Source organism: Schistocerca serialis, chromosome 1 (genome assembly GCF_023864345.2).
Source record: "Schistocerca serialis cubense isolate TAMUIC-IGC-003099 chromosome 1, iqSchSeri2.2, whole genome shotgun sequence".
NCBI classification, from domain to species: Eukaryota; Metazoa; Arthropoda; class Insecta; order Orthoptera; family Acrididae; genus Schistocerca; species Schistocerca serialis.
Window position 1 is genome coordinate 775,503,945 of NC_064638.1, and position 19,138 is coordinate 775,523,082.

General features: G+C 41.5%; 1 protein-coding gene across 1 annotated transcript in view; it reads right to left on the bottom strand.

Moving 5' to 3' along the window:
* Positions 1–4,929: 4,929 nt before the first annotated feature.
* The window catches only part of LOC126483003 (homeobox protein araucan), a 318,944-nt gene continuing 304,735 nt past the window's right edge, over positions 4,930–19,138 (bottom strand). Inside the window, exon 7 of the mRNA XM_050106581.1 lies at positions 4,930–7,111. Within this exon, the coding sequence (XP_049962538.1) occupies positions 7,012–7,111 (100 nt within the window). The 3' untranslated portion in view covers positions 4,930–7,011. The remainder of the gene's footprint in view (positions 7,112–19,138) is intronic.

The window sequence follows — 19,138 nt, forward strand, 5'->3', positions numbered from 1 at the left end:
TACAGCAGCCTTGTCTTACACCTTCGATAGCAGTAACTTATTTTGTCGAGTGTCCATCCTTATCAACGAGTTATGATTGAAACTTATACAATACCGGAACTATACTTTCGTTTTCATTACTGCTTTGCATTTAACTCTTTGAGCTTTATCGAAAACTTTCTGAAAATCGGCAAATGCATTTGTTGCTCCACGATTAAACTCCGTTATAAATTCGTCTATTATTTAAAACTAGTGTGCGTCTAAAACAACCCCCCGTAGGGCTTCAAGGATTTATTCGGTGTTTTTTCTTCGACTAAGTGAGATCACTCCGGTTTTGTTCCAAGATTTGTGAACTTCATGTGATTTCCAGCACGTAGACACCAGTGACGTTGAAGTGCGTACGCACCACATTTAAGTTCCGGTCCTCGTGATTTTCTATTCTTATCTTGTCTACCTTTACCAATTGTTTGGTGTTTATATCATCGAAACACATAGTACTGCTTTACCCAGAACTCGTATTCTGCTGCTTCAGGGTAAAACCAAACCTTTCGTTGTCCTTCAACACAGTTTAATCTCATTCGTTGTTCTTGTTGTTGGGCTGAGTTCAAATTTATCACCGCGTTGTGCGAGTATGCTAGCCACTGTCTTTCATTTGTGTCGCTCAATTCCGGCCGGGTTCGAGATTTTCACTGCTCTGGGGCTGGGTGCTTGTGTTGTCCTTATAATTTCATGTCGTCATCATCGACGCACAAGTTGCCATAGTGGTGTCGAATAAAAAGACTTGCACTTGGTCGCGTAACTACTTGGCCAACAATGTCGTATTCATTTCATTAAAATATATTACATTTGTCTGACAGCGAGTTTCAAGGGCCTACCGCTTCCGTTATTGATGCTTAGTTCAGCATTATGTTTGTAAAACCAGTCTTCAAGGTCACGAGTGGTCAATATTTGAACTACGAATATTTAGCTATCAGATGTTAGATGCTAATCTTTGACTCAGAAGGATGTTTACATTATTGTAAAGTGTACCGATGTTCCAGACAGAGACTTCGCCATTCATGATACAAAAAATGTGCTGAAAATTGTGGTGTGTGTGTGTGTGTGTGTGTGTGTGTGTGTGTGTGTGTGTGTGTGTGTGTGTGTGTGAAAGAGAGAGACATTTCAAACTTTGAGCGATGATTTTCGTGTTGCTGCGCGTTTACTGAGGGCTGGTTTGTTATCAGTGCTTTTATTTTTGGAAGGAAACAGGCCAAATATAAAAAATAAATAAGGCCGACAGTTTGAAAGCTTTATAGCATGTTGTAAACAGCAGCCATTTTCAGAAGCTAATGTGCCAGTAGTCGAAAGACAAACTGAATTGGTTCATAACATAGCACCTCATGTTGTAAGACTTTATAACTGTCAATGCTAGCCTATCTTTGTTTCTACTATTGTCCATGAAAGTCTCTTGCGTAACAGATTGGTGATGAATGTATCAGTCATCCACGATTGTAGTAACGGACGGTATGAAAGCGAAGACCCCCAAGGAAATGAAATCACGAAGAAGAACCACTTAGTTTTATTCGCACGTATCTCTGAATAGTCATCTTAACCAGAACTGGGCGCACACTCTCGTCTATCTCCTGCTGTGGAGGAACACATGTATATATGCATAGTGTCTGATTCCCCTAAGAATTCATGAACAGAACGGTGTTCTCCTTGGCGAGACGTTTCAGCAATGTAAGAGTTGCAATCTCAAACTGTTGCGTTATGTGCATATGGTTCGCAAGACTATAGCGGTTTCAAACACAGCACCACCCAGTTGTTTGGAGTTTGTTCCACTAGTGCTTGGAAAAGAGCAGTTATGGAAAACGAAAAAGGTAAAAAGACTATCTGGTTCACATAGAAAACATCTAGAATGCTCTCAGGTGTAGCTTGACGCGTTATCTCCCAGACTTCTAACATATACATAAAAACAAAAGAATTTCCTGAAACAGACACCCTGACAACCTGCTGAACTGATTTGTTGAGAATTCAAAGACTAACACCAGCTAAACTTGTTCGAAGACTTGTTACCAAGATGATTCAAAACTGTGTTCTGTGTTCACAGATTTTATTATATTTTTATTTCGATTTTTGTTGTTGGATCACTGTTCCACAAATCTGATTCACAAGTTTCATCTCAAGGAAACGTAGTTGCTGTATCTGTAACGCTCCTTAATGCCTTAATTTACAACAACAGTCTATAAATAGAATCTTTTCTTCAACACATTATGATGACACTGATGACAAAACAATGACAATTCCCTCTCTTACACTCATTTTGGTTGAGTATTTCCATTTCAAATACGTTTTGCTTAGTTTCCCCCAAAACTGTTAGTGACCCAACAGAAGATAATAACTTATACCGGCATTTTATGCACTTGACTGAAGTAACAGACGACTAGAAGTGTTAAAAGTTACCTGTATTGGATGCTGGTTCTCTATGCAGTCTGATGTTTACTATGTAATTGTTACAATGAGCAACGATTTTTGCACTATGTAATTGTCACACTGAGCAACGATTCTTGCACCTCGGCACAACCTGCTTTTCTGTTTATCAGTATTAATTTGTCTGTGGGCTGCACAGTGGTGCTGCTACTTCTATGCAGCTCTGTTGTGTTTCAAGACTTTTCCATTCAGAAATGAGAAGAACGAGAGAGAGGAAACATACAGAACATGTTTTCAATATTTGTGTATCTTCAGATGTGTGTGGTTTCCTGGGTCCAAGTAATTTATTACTTCAACTTTCACTACTGTTTCTATGTTTGCATACTACAGTTGCATTTGACTACACGTCACAATGTTGATTTTTCAACAATCTTTTCACACATTAGCTATTCGTTTTATTAAAGGGAATGTACAGATTCCCATTCAACATCCTTTAAAACCGAGATGTCACTATTTCATGTGTAAGTACACAAAAGAAAACTTTCTAATTATATTTTTTCATTTTACTTAATTTAGTATTTTATTATTGTTTTATGACTTTTTCACTAATTAATTCTTCTTAAAGAAGTATGTTGTTCTGTAGGCCTTTACTGAACTTGCACCTATTTGGAACACAAAATGCACAATGGAAGTCTGCTGTGCAGATGAATCTGACCAAAGAAAGAGTGAGTTAAAAGAGGCATACATGGATAGTAATAATGCAAGTGTAGTGGTCTCAGTGTATGCAGTAAGATGAATAAGCAAAGATATTAGTTTATAATAATAATTTGTTTCAAAATCTGAAGCAAAACTCCACAGAGTCCAATGCACCTTCTTCATCATACCCTATAAGAACTCAATGTTACATTTTGTTGCTGTGTTTTTGCATGCTTTGTAATATTTGAAAATCTAACTCAAAAGAACTATGATGTCTATGATAACTGAATTTAACATAGAAAGAGGAAAGTTTTTTGCTAGCAGAAACTTTTTTCACGAAACTTATTTCAGGATTTAGGCTAACTGTAATTCTTTATCTTTTTTGTATTAAAGGTACTGTAGCATTCATTCATATGCCTGTTAGAATTCATCCAGTGTTACAAAAACTTCAAAGTACTATATCAAGGAGTCTTAATTTATCAATTCTTTCAGTAAGCTACTGAATTATATGTTTATCATAACTGTAATGTTGCAGGTTCAGATGTCATTCACAGATGCTGTTTGGTTTTGTACGAGAACTGCTTACATGCTGAGAGAGAGGTCTTCTTCTGGATATATTACACCTACAGATAGGAATCCTTGTAATTACTATATACATTCTTTAACCCTTTTTTTCCTGGGGAATGTTCTTACCCTCATAACATAACTTTGGTGAAATTTCATAAATGTGAATCATAGCTATTTCACCTATTTTCTCCCCTTGCTTCTGAAACAACAAGTAAAAATTGTATGACTTTTATTTTAACACGTTATCTTACCAAACCATGTAAAGATTTCAAATTAGTTTCATTTATAAGTATGTGATTAGTTTTTCATGAAAGTATTCTAAAATGCATTATTAATTTTTGTATTATAAATTAGTAAATTCATACTGATGTAGAAGTGACACTTATTGCAACTATTATATTCAGACAGCATTTATATTATATTCACACATAAAAACATGTGGCTTCATGTTTACATTAATAAAGTATCTCCACTAGCAATATAGAATTTTCTGCCTGGGTGGTTGAAGTCCTTACAAGTAAGCTTCAGGATCTTATTAATTTCCTATAAACCATATAGGAATGATGTTACTAACATAGCAGTAATTGCTTGTACATTATGTTCCATGGTCCTATAACTTCTGAAATGTGAATTCAACATGATTAAGGACAACTGAAACATAACATTATACCTCATTGAAAATTACAAATCTTCCAGAAAAAGGAGAACAAACTATGTAATTTGCTGAAGTTTTCAGTGGTTTGTGCAAAACAGTATGGAAGATAATTTTCAGCACCATACTTACTCATTTCGTTTTTTCCAGTTATTACTTACCCTCCTATTCATTAAGCTTGGTATCCTTCAATGTTATACCCTTGACTGGAGTTCTATATAAAGCAAGATAGGATGTGCAAAATGGTAATATTGTCACTTTTAATGAGCTCAGATTATTTCATTATGATAATGGTTTGTTCTCACAGTTACCAAATCAGAGACATACAATATTTTAATTATTAATAGCAGTTCGGCACTTGCAACTCTGTTATGCTTCTTGGAGAGAGAGAGAGAGAGAGAGAGAGAGAGAGAGAGAGAGAGAGAGAGAGAGAGAGAGGGCGGGGGGGGGGGGGGGCAGGAGTAACTGCCTCCAAAACTATTTCTCCTATTTCTCTCGGAAATATTTCTTGACACAATACCATCCTCCTATATGACCCGTCAGTTTCATTAAGGTATGGTGATACTTAAATGACACATTTGTGCCTCCTTGAAATTAGATATTCGAATAAATGATGTAGAATGTCGCATGTTTTTATCTCTTTATTGAAAAGTTAAAGATGCCCAATACTCGACGTGAATGCCATAAGATACACACAAACAATTTAGCGTACTATCTTCTTTGCGTTGCTGTTGTCCGACAGGCAGTAGCGCTGTTGCACAAGTTCTGCAGCACCTGCAAATGTTTGGGACTGTGGGGATGTGGATGAAACACAGTGCATGATACACCGCTTGGAGAGACGCGGTTTAATCAGTTAATGAAATAGACAATAATATATCTATTCACACAGGGCTATTTACAAATAAAATTTACATGGAATCATTAATAAATTTCAATATTATCGTTAATATAATATTATCATTACAAGAAATAATAAAACGGTATTTTTGTAGGTTAATTACGTGTTCATGTTTCTGCAACGGGGTTACAATGGATTTTCACACAAGATTACTCGAATGAAACGTGAAGACAACCGAAGAATTGGTGCCCAAAGACAGCTGTGGGTACATTTTTCCAAATACGAGTCCATCTCTTCACCACAGCCCCCTAAATACATCTACTTTTTTCTTTGTTTGCTGTCATCTCCCGTCGTTTATCACAGATAAATAAATGTTCTTTCACAATACAATTGCCCATTTACGTCATAATTGTCTCAAGTTTTAAGTCAGTACAATAAATACAACCTGTGCACATTCTTTACTTTTGTTTAAAATGTCTCTGAAGCAAAACAATGGTAGTGACAACGAAACTGATATAGCGACAGATACACAGCGTCTCTTACGAAATCGGACCTAATCAGCCGTCGTTTCTCTCATGTGGGCATTCTGTAGAACGTCTCTCAGCTTCGTCACCACATTTCTGTACAAGCGCAGCTTACAAACGGCTGCAAGTTGACCGAGGAGGTTCACCTGTGGTGCCCACGGATTGGGGTACTGTTTTCGTATACCAAGCAGGGCTAACACCTATAAATATGTACCCGGGTTCCGTGCACACCGAGCGAAGCCACCTCATAGCACAATCCCTGTCAACCTTCGTGTTATAGAAGGCAAATATTGCACAAGCGCCAAGCGCAATAGATCTAATTACTTTCAGGTACCACAAACAAAAACAAACACACACACACATAAAGCAGCAGTAGGCCCGATGCCGACTTGAGTGTCAGATCTGTCATCTCCGTTCACACAAGGCTTTCGCCTCGTGCCTGCAAATGGTGTGACACTATTTCCTAATGGTAACGTCAACAGGGCCTTATCGTGGACGAATTGCAAGTCTCGAGGAACGCCCCTGTATGACGGCGACCACGTCGGGAGCTGAAGATATCTGTAAAATACCAGCCGCTGGACGAAGTGAATCCATTGAGACTGAGAAGCTCGAGGAGGAATTTTACAGCTTCGCGTGGCGACAGAACAACAAAATGTAGACACCGAGCGAGGTGGCGCAATGAACAAGAAGCGGGGACTACAGTGTCGTCCGTTCGTATTTATCTTAAGTCACTTCAGGCGAATGCCGGGTTGGTTCCATCCACGACCAATTTTTCCCTTTTCCATATAAAAAATGCCTTTTCCAGCCAAGTCACATCCTTAAAATTCTAGATGACTGTATATCAAACCCTAGGAAGAGAGGGAAAAAAATGGACACAAAATTTGGAAAGCGCCATGTTTCTTGCAATTTTCCGCTGTCACTTGTCCGCTAAAAAGCATCAGTTTCATCTATGTAGTTGGCGGTATATCCTCTTCACGTTTATGCCCAAAAAAAAAGTTTTTTTTAGTTGCACAGCTCTATCCGCAAGAGTCTGCAAGTCGAAATATGTCAGCGGCAATCTGGCACTTGCAGGAAACCAAACTGAATACTACGGGATAGAAGCCACGTCTCCCAAGCTCGTGGTCCACAACAGGCCACATCCGAGGCGCACTGCACAACGAATGAAAGCCACCAGCGACTGGGCGTTTGACGTAGTAGTCTCCAAAAGCACAGTAAAGTTTAACGAACAACAACAAATATATATATGTATGTTTAACTATACAAGGTCCGCGTCGCACACCCGCACACAGTGTTCACACGCGCTCGTGGTCGCCGTCGTGCGCCCGCAGCGCCGCCGCGGCGCGCCTTCAGTCTGGCGACGCCCCTCCGCGCACTGCCCCGTCGCACACTCCGGCGCGGACGCACTGCTCCAGGGCGTCTGCGGCTGCGTCGTCGCCGCGCACGTACCTGAGGACCAGAAAACCATCCGAGTTACCAGCTGCAGTCGCGCAGTTACCACCTAGTGGTGGTACCCCGTACATCGATGTGTCGGAAGTATCAGCGCATCGTAAAAACAGTATCGATATCTACATATTGATGTACATATAAAACATAGTTGTCTAAAAATAGTATCAAAATCATACACCCATGTGGCGTAAATATCAACTTTTTTGTTTATAATTTGGATAACCAAATACGTAACGTAAACATCGACATGTTGTACACAAAACAACGAAATGTTGCATGGATGTTATCGGTATCGTCTATACAAAACATCGATATTTTCTATACAAAAAAATAGATGTTACGTATAGAAACCAACTACAAGCTGCATGTGGCAACTCAAACTTAAAAAAAAAAAAAAAAATATATCCCTGAAAATTCCAGGTTTGAGGAGCAACATGGCGTCAAGAAGGTCCTGACATTTTAATGGAAATTAATGTTGAGCGGCAGGAAAAAGGGGGGTGGCAGAATACAACAGTAATGATACGTCTTTCGTCTCAGCTGATCTGTATACCATCCAAAAGCAACATCAGTTTTTAAACATCAACAATTTATACGGAATAATATTCATATAATTAACACACTTTGAAACATTAATTACTTTAAAATTTGTGATTTATAAAACTCAAAAAAATTTAGTTTTAGTCCAAGGTTAAAAACGCAGAATTCCTTGAAATTTTATGAAATTCCTGAAATTCTCTGAGATTTTCCAGGTTTTTTCCAGGTATAATACAATTCCCTATAACGCAATACCCTGAGAATTCCAAGTTTTCCAGAAGAATCGCCTCCCTGTTGTCGGACCTCGCATATTGCTTTCTGAGAACTAACAAAGACTGACTGGCGGTTCCATTCCTTTGATGTCTGTATCAGTCTGCCACTTGTAACCACAGAATGCGGATGAGTAATGACAATGCTGTATGTTCACACCTGGCTATGGCGTGGGAAGTTACATCGCTACCAAAGAAAATAATCATTGCATACCTACACAAAGGATTCAATATGATAGTAAGAAATCTAGGGTTCTGGTTTTATTTGCCACTCAGTAGAGACTTTTGCAGAAAGCATTACGAAAATGGTAGTAGTCTACTTTTGCGAAAAACAAGCTACTCCTGACAAGCTTACCGAAATATGTTCCGGGAATGTGTGCCATCAGCAGTAGCTTTACCTTTCGTACCTTTGTTATTATTTTGTTCGACTGCAAAATATTTTATCCGATTTGGGTGGACAGTGAGTCACGACATTAGTCAATAGTTTTCATGTGAGCACACTCTCCACACCTGAAACTAGAGCGTTAATGTCTTTTTATTGATAACACTCTCGAATCAATCAAAATGTGTATTGCCTCAGCTTATAAAACGCAGTTTTCGCATTTGCATTACCGTTGCGGATTTTAATAGATTTGCGTGCCATCAGTAAAGTAACAATCCACACTGTTCGCAGAAAAAACACTGGCAAACAGGCTACCCAACCAAAGGGAATGAAATGTTGCACGATCGCACTAAATGGTAACTAAGATATGAAACACAGAAGCACTGATCATAACGCAAATGCATATGTGAAACATTAAAGCTGAAGGTACAGAGTTTTCGGAATTGTTATTTTATTTTATGAAGACTAAAAACATGTCTATGGATCACAACTTGCGCGTCGAACGACTGTTCCTGTTTGGAAGACACCGTCCCTTTCAGGGGAGGTATGCTACTAAAGGTCTGAGACGGTAATCGCTCCATCCAACGGACGGACTCCCTCTCCCATCCCCATTCCCCGTCACAGCTTTTCACCACTATCGAACTATTTTATCAAATGATGCCAACCTCGTTTAGTCAATTCGATTCTTTACCTCGTCATTAGTTATTTTGATCTACCCAACTAATCTTCAGAATTCTTCTGTAACACGACACTTAGGATTTCATAACACTAAAGCTTATATTTGATGTTAACACATTTCTCTATCTGAGGTAACGGTTTTCTTGCTATTGTCAGTCTGCATTTTACATCCCCGTCATTTCGGCCATCGTCGATTATTTTGGTGCCTAAATAATAACACGCAAGTACTGTTTTAGTGTGCTTTTCAATACTGCTGCTGGGTGGGCGGAATCACTAAGTAGCAGGCTGATGCACAGGCTGTATAAAAAGCGCTCTCGCATTCCCACCTCGCTGCAAAGCTATTCCACTCCGGCCATGTCGCAGCATGCGATCCAGGAGTAAAGCGGCCGTCAGAAGCGCAATGATGCTCATTGTGTAAAGAGTACGGCGACTCTCGGTCGTTTGTCTGCGCAGAAACAAAGCGCCGCATTAACGGTTTAAACCGCTCTGCGAATAACGCAGTTTAAAATAATAGCGGCCATATTTTCGTCAGCTCGGCCTACGCTGGGCCGCGCGCCGAAACTCGTGGTCAGGGCTCCGGCGATCTGCGAGAAAGCGCGGCCGCTTGTGAAACACGCCGTGGATGGCCGAGCGGCTCGCGAGCTGAAACAGCCTTCGCGGACGCTACGCTAAGCTACAGTAACATTCAGCTTTAAGAACTTCCACGCTGCTTTCAAGGTAGAGTAAACCCCGAAAAGCCGTGTGGAATGCATGAGATTCTCCAGAGATTAAGCGAAATAACTTATTCCTCTGCAGGCAGCAGTTTCATCGTAGCCCTCTGGACCACCAAAGGATACCTACGCGATTGAGAAAAGGGTCGTTCGACAGATGCACATAGTTCCAGGCCTGTATCTCTGGCGACAGTCTGTTGCAGTATTATGAAACACATTTCTCACGTTTTGTGGCTTATTGAGACTCGAATATGTCTTCTATGAATTTCGAAATTGATACCTTAAACACGTGTTACGAAACTCAGTACACACTGATCATCTATGAGTTCCAGATTAATGTCGTGTTCCTTGAATTAAAGAAGGCATTCGATAGAGTTACCCCACTGTCGTTTAGTGAACAAAATACGAGCTTACCGCGAACCGACCAGATTTGTAATTTCAGTCAAAACTTGATGGCAGAGATAAATCAACGTGTCATTCACAGAGGAACGAAACTGACCAATGTAAAGATATTTTTTTTTAATATTCAAATGGAGTGTTACAGGGCTGTTAGTATTAACAATATTCATAAATGATGTAACGGATAACAGCGGAAGCACCGAGAGGCTTTTGTTAGACTCTGATGTCGTCTATAGGAAGGCTGCAACGTCGGAAAACTTACGAAATGCAGTAACACCCGCAGAGGATGTAAGATCGGTGCAGAGACAGTCAGTTGCTCCCAGACTTAACTAAGTGTAACGTACTGCGCACAAATAAGCAAAGCGGTCTACCACCGTCCGATTACGCTATTGGTTACAAGTAATTGCAAACCGCAAATACCGTACAATTCCTAGGCTTAGCCTTCTAGAGGACCTAAAATATAATCAGTACATGAAATTAGACAAGTCATTGAGGAAAATTGTAAGGAAATGTACTTATCTGCAAGTTAAGTGACTTACTAGTCTCTTGGTCGGACGATTCAGTGTGGAACAAATGGTTCAAATGGCTCTGAGCACTATGGGACTTAACTTCTAAGGTCATCAGTCCCCTAGAACGTAGAACTACTTAAACCTAGCTAACCTAGGGGCATCACACACATCCATGCCCGAGGCAGAATTCGAACCTGGGACCGTAGCGGTCGCGCGGTTCCAGACTAAAGCGCCTACAACCGCTCGGCCACACCGGCTGGCGTAGCTGCAGTGACTGACTGACTTTACACTTTGCAGATAACTTCTATTTTGCGAATTCATATCACAAGTAAATTTTGTATACTTTTGTGTTCAAGTCTGAAACTGCGGTTGCGGCGTGCACGAACAAAGGTTTGATTAGTCTCACATGTATAATAGAAGTGAAACACTTCTAAAACGCACGCAATTTCAGATGTGAAAGACAACAAAATACTCATCATAACAATGCTGTGACCATAGAAACGGGAAGTGGAGTTACATAAAAAGAGTAGCTACGGCAGGCAATTTTTTTTTCCTTTTTGCATTACATAATTAGTCGGAAAGCTTGAAAAACAATGAACATGGAAAGAAGTTATTTACAATTTTAAAAATCCAAGCTGTTCTCTTTCCATCAACAAGAATACTAATGACATTATATTTGCGGTCAGTGGGTCTGAGAACAATCACAGATCGCAACCAGTTGTACGAGTCAGTAAGGAAACGTAGTTGCATTACGTCCCCTATTTATTCGAAGGGGACTTGGCGATAAAAGCCGGTCTCTAGCGAGTGCTGCCACTGCCTTTTAGAGGAGATCGATTTTTTTTTTTCTCATATGTTGCGCTGATCGAGCAACAGAAAGCGGATAGCGAGATAAGAGTCTTTGGAACAGTGCTAGTAATGTGTAAAACACACACACACACACACACACACACACACACACACACACACACACACGAGCGCGGAGAGAGAGAGAGAAAGAGAGAGAGAGAGACGCTGGCTAATTTACAAGTAAAATATTGGAGCGTTAAGATATAGGGGACTGGCGATAATGTGGAAGCCACAAACGGGTCGTTCGTTAAGAAAATGGGAAGGTAGAAGTGACAGCACGCACCTACAAGAAACAACTCTGTGGGTGCAAATTAAGGGGCGTTATCTGCCGCATTTCTGGCCTCGACATCACAACAGTACAGTAATTATCTCCTAAAACTGCAAGGCGTCCGCAGAGTTATTAAGCACTCAATATCTGATCTGTAAATAGTGCACGTTAACGAAGAAAGTATCGTGCAGTCATTTAGAGGTATTCAAAATTAACGAAAGAAAATAATCATTCTGAAAACTGTCAGCGCTTTACTTTCGTAACGAGACCTGGTTCCTACCAAATCTTCTGCGCATTACTTTGGTACGTTCCGCACGTCACCCACCACCAGTCTAGCGACAGGGAGTGCGTAATCTTTGGGCATTAACCACCGAATATTCCGCCTCTTTCCATTCACAGCCCTGCACAACTTATTTGCGATCCATCAGTGCATCCCGTGGAGACGCGTGGCACTCCACACGCGTGCACACAGCAGCGCGGCGCGGCTAGTCCTAGTGTCCAATGCTGAGACACGGGGACCTGGCGCCGATTCAGCATAAATTATTAATCGCCGGCTCGTCCTGTCAACAAGGCGACGTAATCGCCGGTACACGGGCCCGCACTAATGTGTGCAAACAAGCAGATCGCCATTTGCAAACAGGCTACTGCATTCATGTCAGCCGACAGCATTGTCTACAAATTATTCTATGAGATGTGACACCCATTAGCGCAGCTTGCGTCAGTCTTTCTGTTCGGTATTCACTGCGCAGCGGCACTGGGAGCACGTGGCTTGCCACATTCGTATGAAACGCAGATACCTGCACAGAGGGTTGATGCTTTTATTTTCTCTCTGCCAGCGAAATGGAACACATAGGAACTGCACAGACTAGACTTTGAAATTAATTTCCAAAAATAACTACTCCATGTGACACATCTCACGCAAAGGATGTATCACCAGAGAAGCGTTGTCTAATTCTTTGTCATTTGCTCGTTCCATACAGTTAGGAAATTCAGTACTTTATATAAAAATACTGGCAAAGGCACGAAGGTAGTAAAGCATTATGACTGCAGTAGACAGACAGGATTAGAACTAAATTACAATAAATTACACAGAGTTTTCTCTTTCGTAACTGCTTGCTAATTAATCTAGCCCGAGGCCTGTCGGAGGCGCATTGCCTAAATCATGTTGCCTTATACTAACGTTTCACAATACCCTAGCAGCGGGTAATCTCATCTTCGTCATTTTTGTTACGTTAATTGTTCTGGTAAGGCTGAAGGTTGCACTTTTACAAAATTATAAGACACTGTTATGAGGCAAGAATAGCTATTTCTACCGTAAAGCGTCGTACCAATTTAACTAGCAAACAGTGATTGAAATGGAATGACCACTTTATCTTAAATTTTCGTAACTGTCGCAGACCTCCGAAAACCTCACTTTTCACAAGGGAGCAGACTAAGAACTGTAACTGTCACTCAATTAGCTTTGGCTTTTGCAGAATCAGAGTAACTATTGTGAGCAGGAAGAAAAGTATTGTCTGACAATTAGACTTCGAAAATGTAATTAGGATACACTCCACGCAAACTCCTGTAACTTTTTTGATGAAAGCTATTCATCGGGAAGACCCTATGTCAACTGTTGCCCGCTTTAACTTGTTCTTAATTATATTTAACTAACATCGGTTAACATTTCTTTCATCTAATATCAGTTTCTCACGCCTTTTTTTTCGTTCATCCTGTGCTTTTCTTTCCATACAGATATTTTCGGAATGCCGTTGAGCACCAAACTGCACGTTTTTAACCACTGTATCCGGAAAGGAAAAGTACCGAGGCACGTTACTGCTCCAAAAATTGAATTAAGGAATCGTTCTGGTACATCTACACGAATTTGTCGATTCCCATTTAAAAAGTGCTCCTATGGTTATGCACTTAGTGTTCCCAACATTTAATATTTTGCAACGCGTAACAGTGAGAGTATTTGAGATTTATGTTTGTCAAGGAGCACAAATCCATCGAAACAGAACTCGTCCACATTGTAGCAGTGCTTGTAGTGAAATCCATAAAAAATCTCTCTTCAATACTTCATTGTTTATGGAATGCGTCACATTGCACATTTGAAAGTATACAGCTTGTTATCGAAGTTTGATGTGTAAGTACGGCTGCATGACACTAACTAACAAGCCTTGAGCTGCCTTCGAGGACTACGTTCCACTAAAGCGTACAAGGGCCCAGCTTCTTAATCTTGTCACACCTTACTTTCTTTGAATAATTTCATTTTCAATAAGTATCTCTTCGATCTCCGTATTTTCAATGCAATTGGTTTGGAAATACACTCCTGGAAATTGAAATAAGAACACCATGAATTCATTGTCCCAGGAAGAGGAAACTTTATTGACACATTCCTGGGGTCAGATACATCACATGATCACACTGACAGAACCACAGGCACATAGACACAGGCAACAGAGCATGCACAATGTCGGCACTAGTAAAGTGTACATCCACCTTTCGCAGCAATGCAGGCTGCTATTCTCCCATGGAGACGATCGTAGAGATGCTGGATGTAGTCCTGTGGAACGGCTTGCCATGCCATTTCCACCTGGCGCCTCAGTTGGACCAGCGTTCGTGCTGGACATGCAGACCGCGTGAGACGACACTTCATCCAGTCCCAAACATGCTCAATGGGGGACAGATCCGGAGATCTTGCTGGCCAGGGTAGTTGACTTACACCTTCTAGAGCACGTTGGGTGGCACGGGATACATGCGGACGTGCATTGTCCTGTTGGAACAGCAAGTTCCCTTGCCGGTCTAGGAATGGTAGAACAATGGGTTCGATGACGGTTTGGATGTACCGTGCACTATTCAGTGTCCCCTCGACGATCACCAGTGGTGTACGGCCAGTGTAGGAGATCGCTCCCCACACCATGATGCCGGGTGTTGGCCCTGTGTGCCTCGGTCGTATGCAGTCCTGATTGTGGAGCTCACCTGCACGGCGCCAAACACGCATACGACCATCATTGGCACCAAGGCAGAAGCGACTCTCATCGCTGAAGACGACACGTCTCCATTCGTCCCTCCATTCACGCCTGTCGCGACACCACTGGTGGCTGGAGCCCAAGGTGTTTGTTAGTCACGCCTTTTGCGTTCTTGTGGTAATATTTCCATAGAAATCTTCATCCCCTAGCTCATGTATCTGTATATGTAACAAGAAGTGAAATATCAGTCTTCAAATATTTAGCTTTAAAAATTATTTAATATAAATATTGCATCCGCTATTTCATCCCCTTAGGGGCTGAATTGCAAAACACAGTGAAACACTTAGTTTTTATTTCTAACAGGGAAGCCAAATACCAATTTTCGTAGATCTAGCTTTAAAATTCTTTCATAGTGAAATTTCTCGCAATACATTTCATCTCCTATTTCACCCCGTTAGGGGTTGTACTTCCAAAACAAAAACATTTTTTTCCCTTGTAACCGAGAAGTTAAATACAAATTTTCACAGGTGTAATTTTAAAAATACTTCAGCAGGTCTTTATTAATGATTTATTTTAAAAATCTTTCATTCATTATTTCACTCCCACAGGATTTAATTTCAAAAAATGCTGAAACACGTGTTTCTTTATTTCTGACCGAGCTATCAAATAGCAATTTTCGCAGGTCTAGCTTCAAAAGTGTCTTAATAGCGACTTTTTTTTAATCTTTCCATCCTCTATTTCCATACCCTATTTCATCCTCTTAGCGGCGGAACATAGAAAAATAGGTTCTTAAACGACACCTACAATATACGAGCAACACCCTCTGCAAATTTACAGTTTCTATCCTATCCTATCTATACAGGGCTGGGCGATGATTAGCCTGTGAGTGATATATAAAGAAATTACCCCGTTAGCGAGTCAGTGCTTCACTATAACAATGTTGACACGAAAATTGGAACCCTTTTTAAAGCATTACCTCCTCCTTTGTCACCCCCACCCCCTGTCTACATGTTTATCTTTAACAGGCCGTTGCAAAAGAGCCGCTTCTCGGTGAACTTGCAGGTGATACGTGCAACTGGCGCCCGTAGCCAAAAACTAGAAATATTTGACCATCAGGTGGCACCACATAACTTGGAAAGGGCTCTGGTATGTAAAAACTATACGAAACCCCAACCAAAATCTATGAGACGCGAAGATTCTTCGCAGCTGAGTACGCACATTACCTCCGAAGTTGATGTAGTGGCCAGCGAACTGGAGAGGCAGATGGGAAAGCGCCTTCCGTATTTGCGATCGCAGCGGGCAGCGCGTAGCCGGTTCTGGGCGCGTTAAAGAGACCAACGCGAGTATTTGGGTCAGGCCAGCGGAGCCGTGTGTGGTGTGGTGTGGTTCTGCGTGGCGTGTCCTGTCTCCCGCCACGGCCTCGCTTATTATGCGCGTAAAGCTGCCGGCCGCCGTATAAGAAATAACGCCCAACGACGCCTTTAGCAACTTAATTTCGTTCGTTATAGCCGCTATTACCAGGTCTGCCGAATGACGATAAATAAACGCCATTACGCTCAAATAAAAAGCAACAACATTTCCGCAGCATTTTACAGCAGTCTTGCTCCATTACCGACAAGTTACGATGCTTTCACGAGATACCGGCTCGAGTAACATGGAAGATCGGTATACGAATTGTGCTGTACCTCACCAACTATCGGCGATCTCTTTAAACGGTTATTGATGGTACAGACAAGCGGCGACCTATAGGCCCATTTGCGAGTGAAATGCATTCGTCCGAGCAGAAAGCATATTGCGTCATTTGCAATCTACATTAAGAGGAAGAATTAAGCCCCATGTGACTTGGTCCTTTTGCCATCTCGTGGGAAGCTGATATTATGAGATTTCAGCCGTGTGAAAATAAAGGGAATTCCTTAATGGAACTGAGACAACAACCAGCCTGTATAATTTACTTAAGGAGCCATTCACGGGTTTTGGGCATTAAAGTTTCATTTGTAGACGAATGTACAAATTATGTATTTTTTCACACTGTTTTATTAGCGATTCGCTCTCAGTATTGGTACCTGTGTACTCATGCAGCCAATATTTTGTGGCGTTGTGTTCCCGTGGAAATTCACGAGATATTGCAATGGACTGAGGTAATGTTTCACATTGCAAATTCTGCTCTTTCAGCGAGAATTTCATTACACTTTTCGAAGTACATACGCCTTGGGGCACCATAAACATCTCAACCCTCTAGCAACACGGTTACCTGCAAATGTAGATGATTTAACTGCGAAAGACGAAAACATTCCCAAAGATTACTATGTGCGCCAAAGAGTATCAAGACAAATTAAATGAAAAGACAAAACATTTCAACGAACTGCAACAAAGTGAGTACATCACCGAAGGGCAAAACGTTTATTAACAAACTTCAGATCACGCAAAACTCCATTCTTATTATTATTATTTTAATTTGTGTTAAGCTCCTATGGGACCGAACTGCTGAGATCGTCGGTCCCTAGGCTTACACACTACTTAAACTAACTTACGCTACAGACAACACCCACCCATGCCCGAGGGAGGGAGGACTCGAACCTCCGACGGGCGGGGGGGCGGGGGGGGGGGGGGAGCCGCGCGAACCGTGGCAAGGCGCCCTGACCCCGCGGCAACCCCGCGTGACCCCTACTACTTCTTTAGTTCTTCGCTGACGAACAGTAGCTACTATGGAATGCTTCAAAGGACACACTTGCTGTATTATGTACTACTTAATTCTTGTATATATTCTAACGCGTCGTCAAATGTAAACATTACTGACAATGATCATCATCATCATCATCATCATGATTTGTAAGAATAGCTCTCTTATTTTCCCCCATACCTTACGAAAATTTCCGACAGCGCTCCACATATGAATTTCAGTATTTCGACGAAAACACTGCGTCATACAATCCAAATAAAATTCAGATCTGACTGTGCAATTGTTCACGGCGACTACTCGCCAAATATCATTATTTCTTGTACGTTACTGTTCTCATCAGGACCGGCGCACAGCAGCACGGGTCGTCCTACCAGCTCTATGCATAATCGGAAGAATACAAATAACTTCCCCTTCCATTTAGAGGTCCTTTGTTGTGTCTGACAGTCCAGCTTTTGACGTTTTCGGGCGTTGGCACTGCAACCGCCCCTCGCTTAACACCTCAACTGCTGCCGCAGTAACGTGCTTACATATTCGTAGCACAAAGAGCTAACGGAAGGAGAAGTGAGGAGCAAAGTCGCAAGCGACCGACGTCCTCGGAAAACTGTTGTGTCTGCCCCACTCTATGTTTCCTATCAACGGCAGAACTACCTACCCAGTTCCTTGACATAGTAATTGTATTACTGCACTTTCTGGTTCCACGTTATCATTGTTCTCGCAAATCTTTTATGAACTATGTCGACACGAAAAATGAAATGAAACGCTAATAAACCAGTCGAACACAGGACGCTGCAGTTAGTTACTTATTTGATGAACAGAAAGTTATACTAAATACCGCCAATAAATGCTGATAATGTCAGCCTCTCTTCGTTACCAGACCATCACACAATATAGAATTATTGCAATAACTTATACGGTACCACTGTTACTGTGGCATCTATCAAAATAAACCAGTAAAAGTCCATCCAGCATGACTGTCGTAAAGGGTAAAATGCGTTCATACAATTACACTGTGCTGTATGGTTTTTCTTTTAAGGTGCATTTTTACTCGCGCAACAAAATATCATACAGGTTCCTGTTGTACTTTTATTTCCTGTAATGGTAACAGTTTCCATTGAAACTGGTAACAATTACAGGTGTGTTTTATGAACATCTGATGGTGATACGTAAGGAACGGTGGTGCGACGCCTGCGCAAAATACACTGCCTGACGAAGTATGAAGCACAAGAACAAAAAGACACAAACTGAGAGTTCAGGGTTTGTGAGGGTACGGTACGTTATTTCATTGTTTACAACATTTTGGCACGTTGAGAAATAAATTGGCAGTTTGAGGCCATTTATCAATATGGTGTTTCACCACCTCTGGTCTCGATGCATGCATTGATGCATTGATTCGGTTCGAAAGGAGGTAAGAAAGCCGTTCACTCCTCTCCTGAGACAAGTTAGGCCACAGCTGTTGGACTTGGTCCTCTAGTCCTTTATATCCTGGCACGGAATTGACGTCCGAACTGGTCCTTCAGCTGTTCAGTCGAGGACAGAAGTGGGAATATTATTGAGCACGGGAGTACGTGAACATAATGCAGACATCTCAGAGAGATTTCCCACACGTGTGGTCGAGCACTGTTCTGTTAGAATACATCACCGCGATTCTATCGCACGGGAAGTACCTCCTGAGGAATTAGGACGTCCGTAGCGTACCGCTGCGCTGTCAGAATTCCCTCAATCATTGCCTGACGTGACCTAAAGCCATGTGATGAGGCCAGGAAGAATGGAGCCTGCTACCTGTGACGCTCCCCTGATTGCT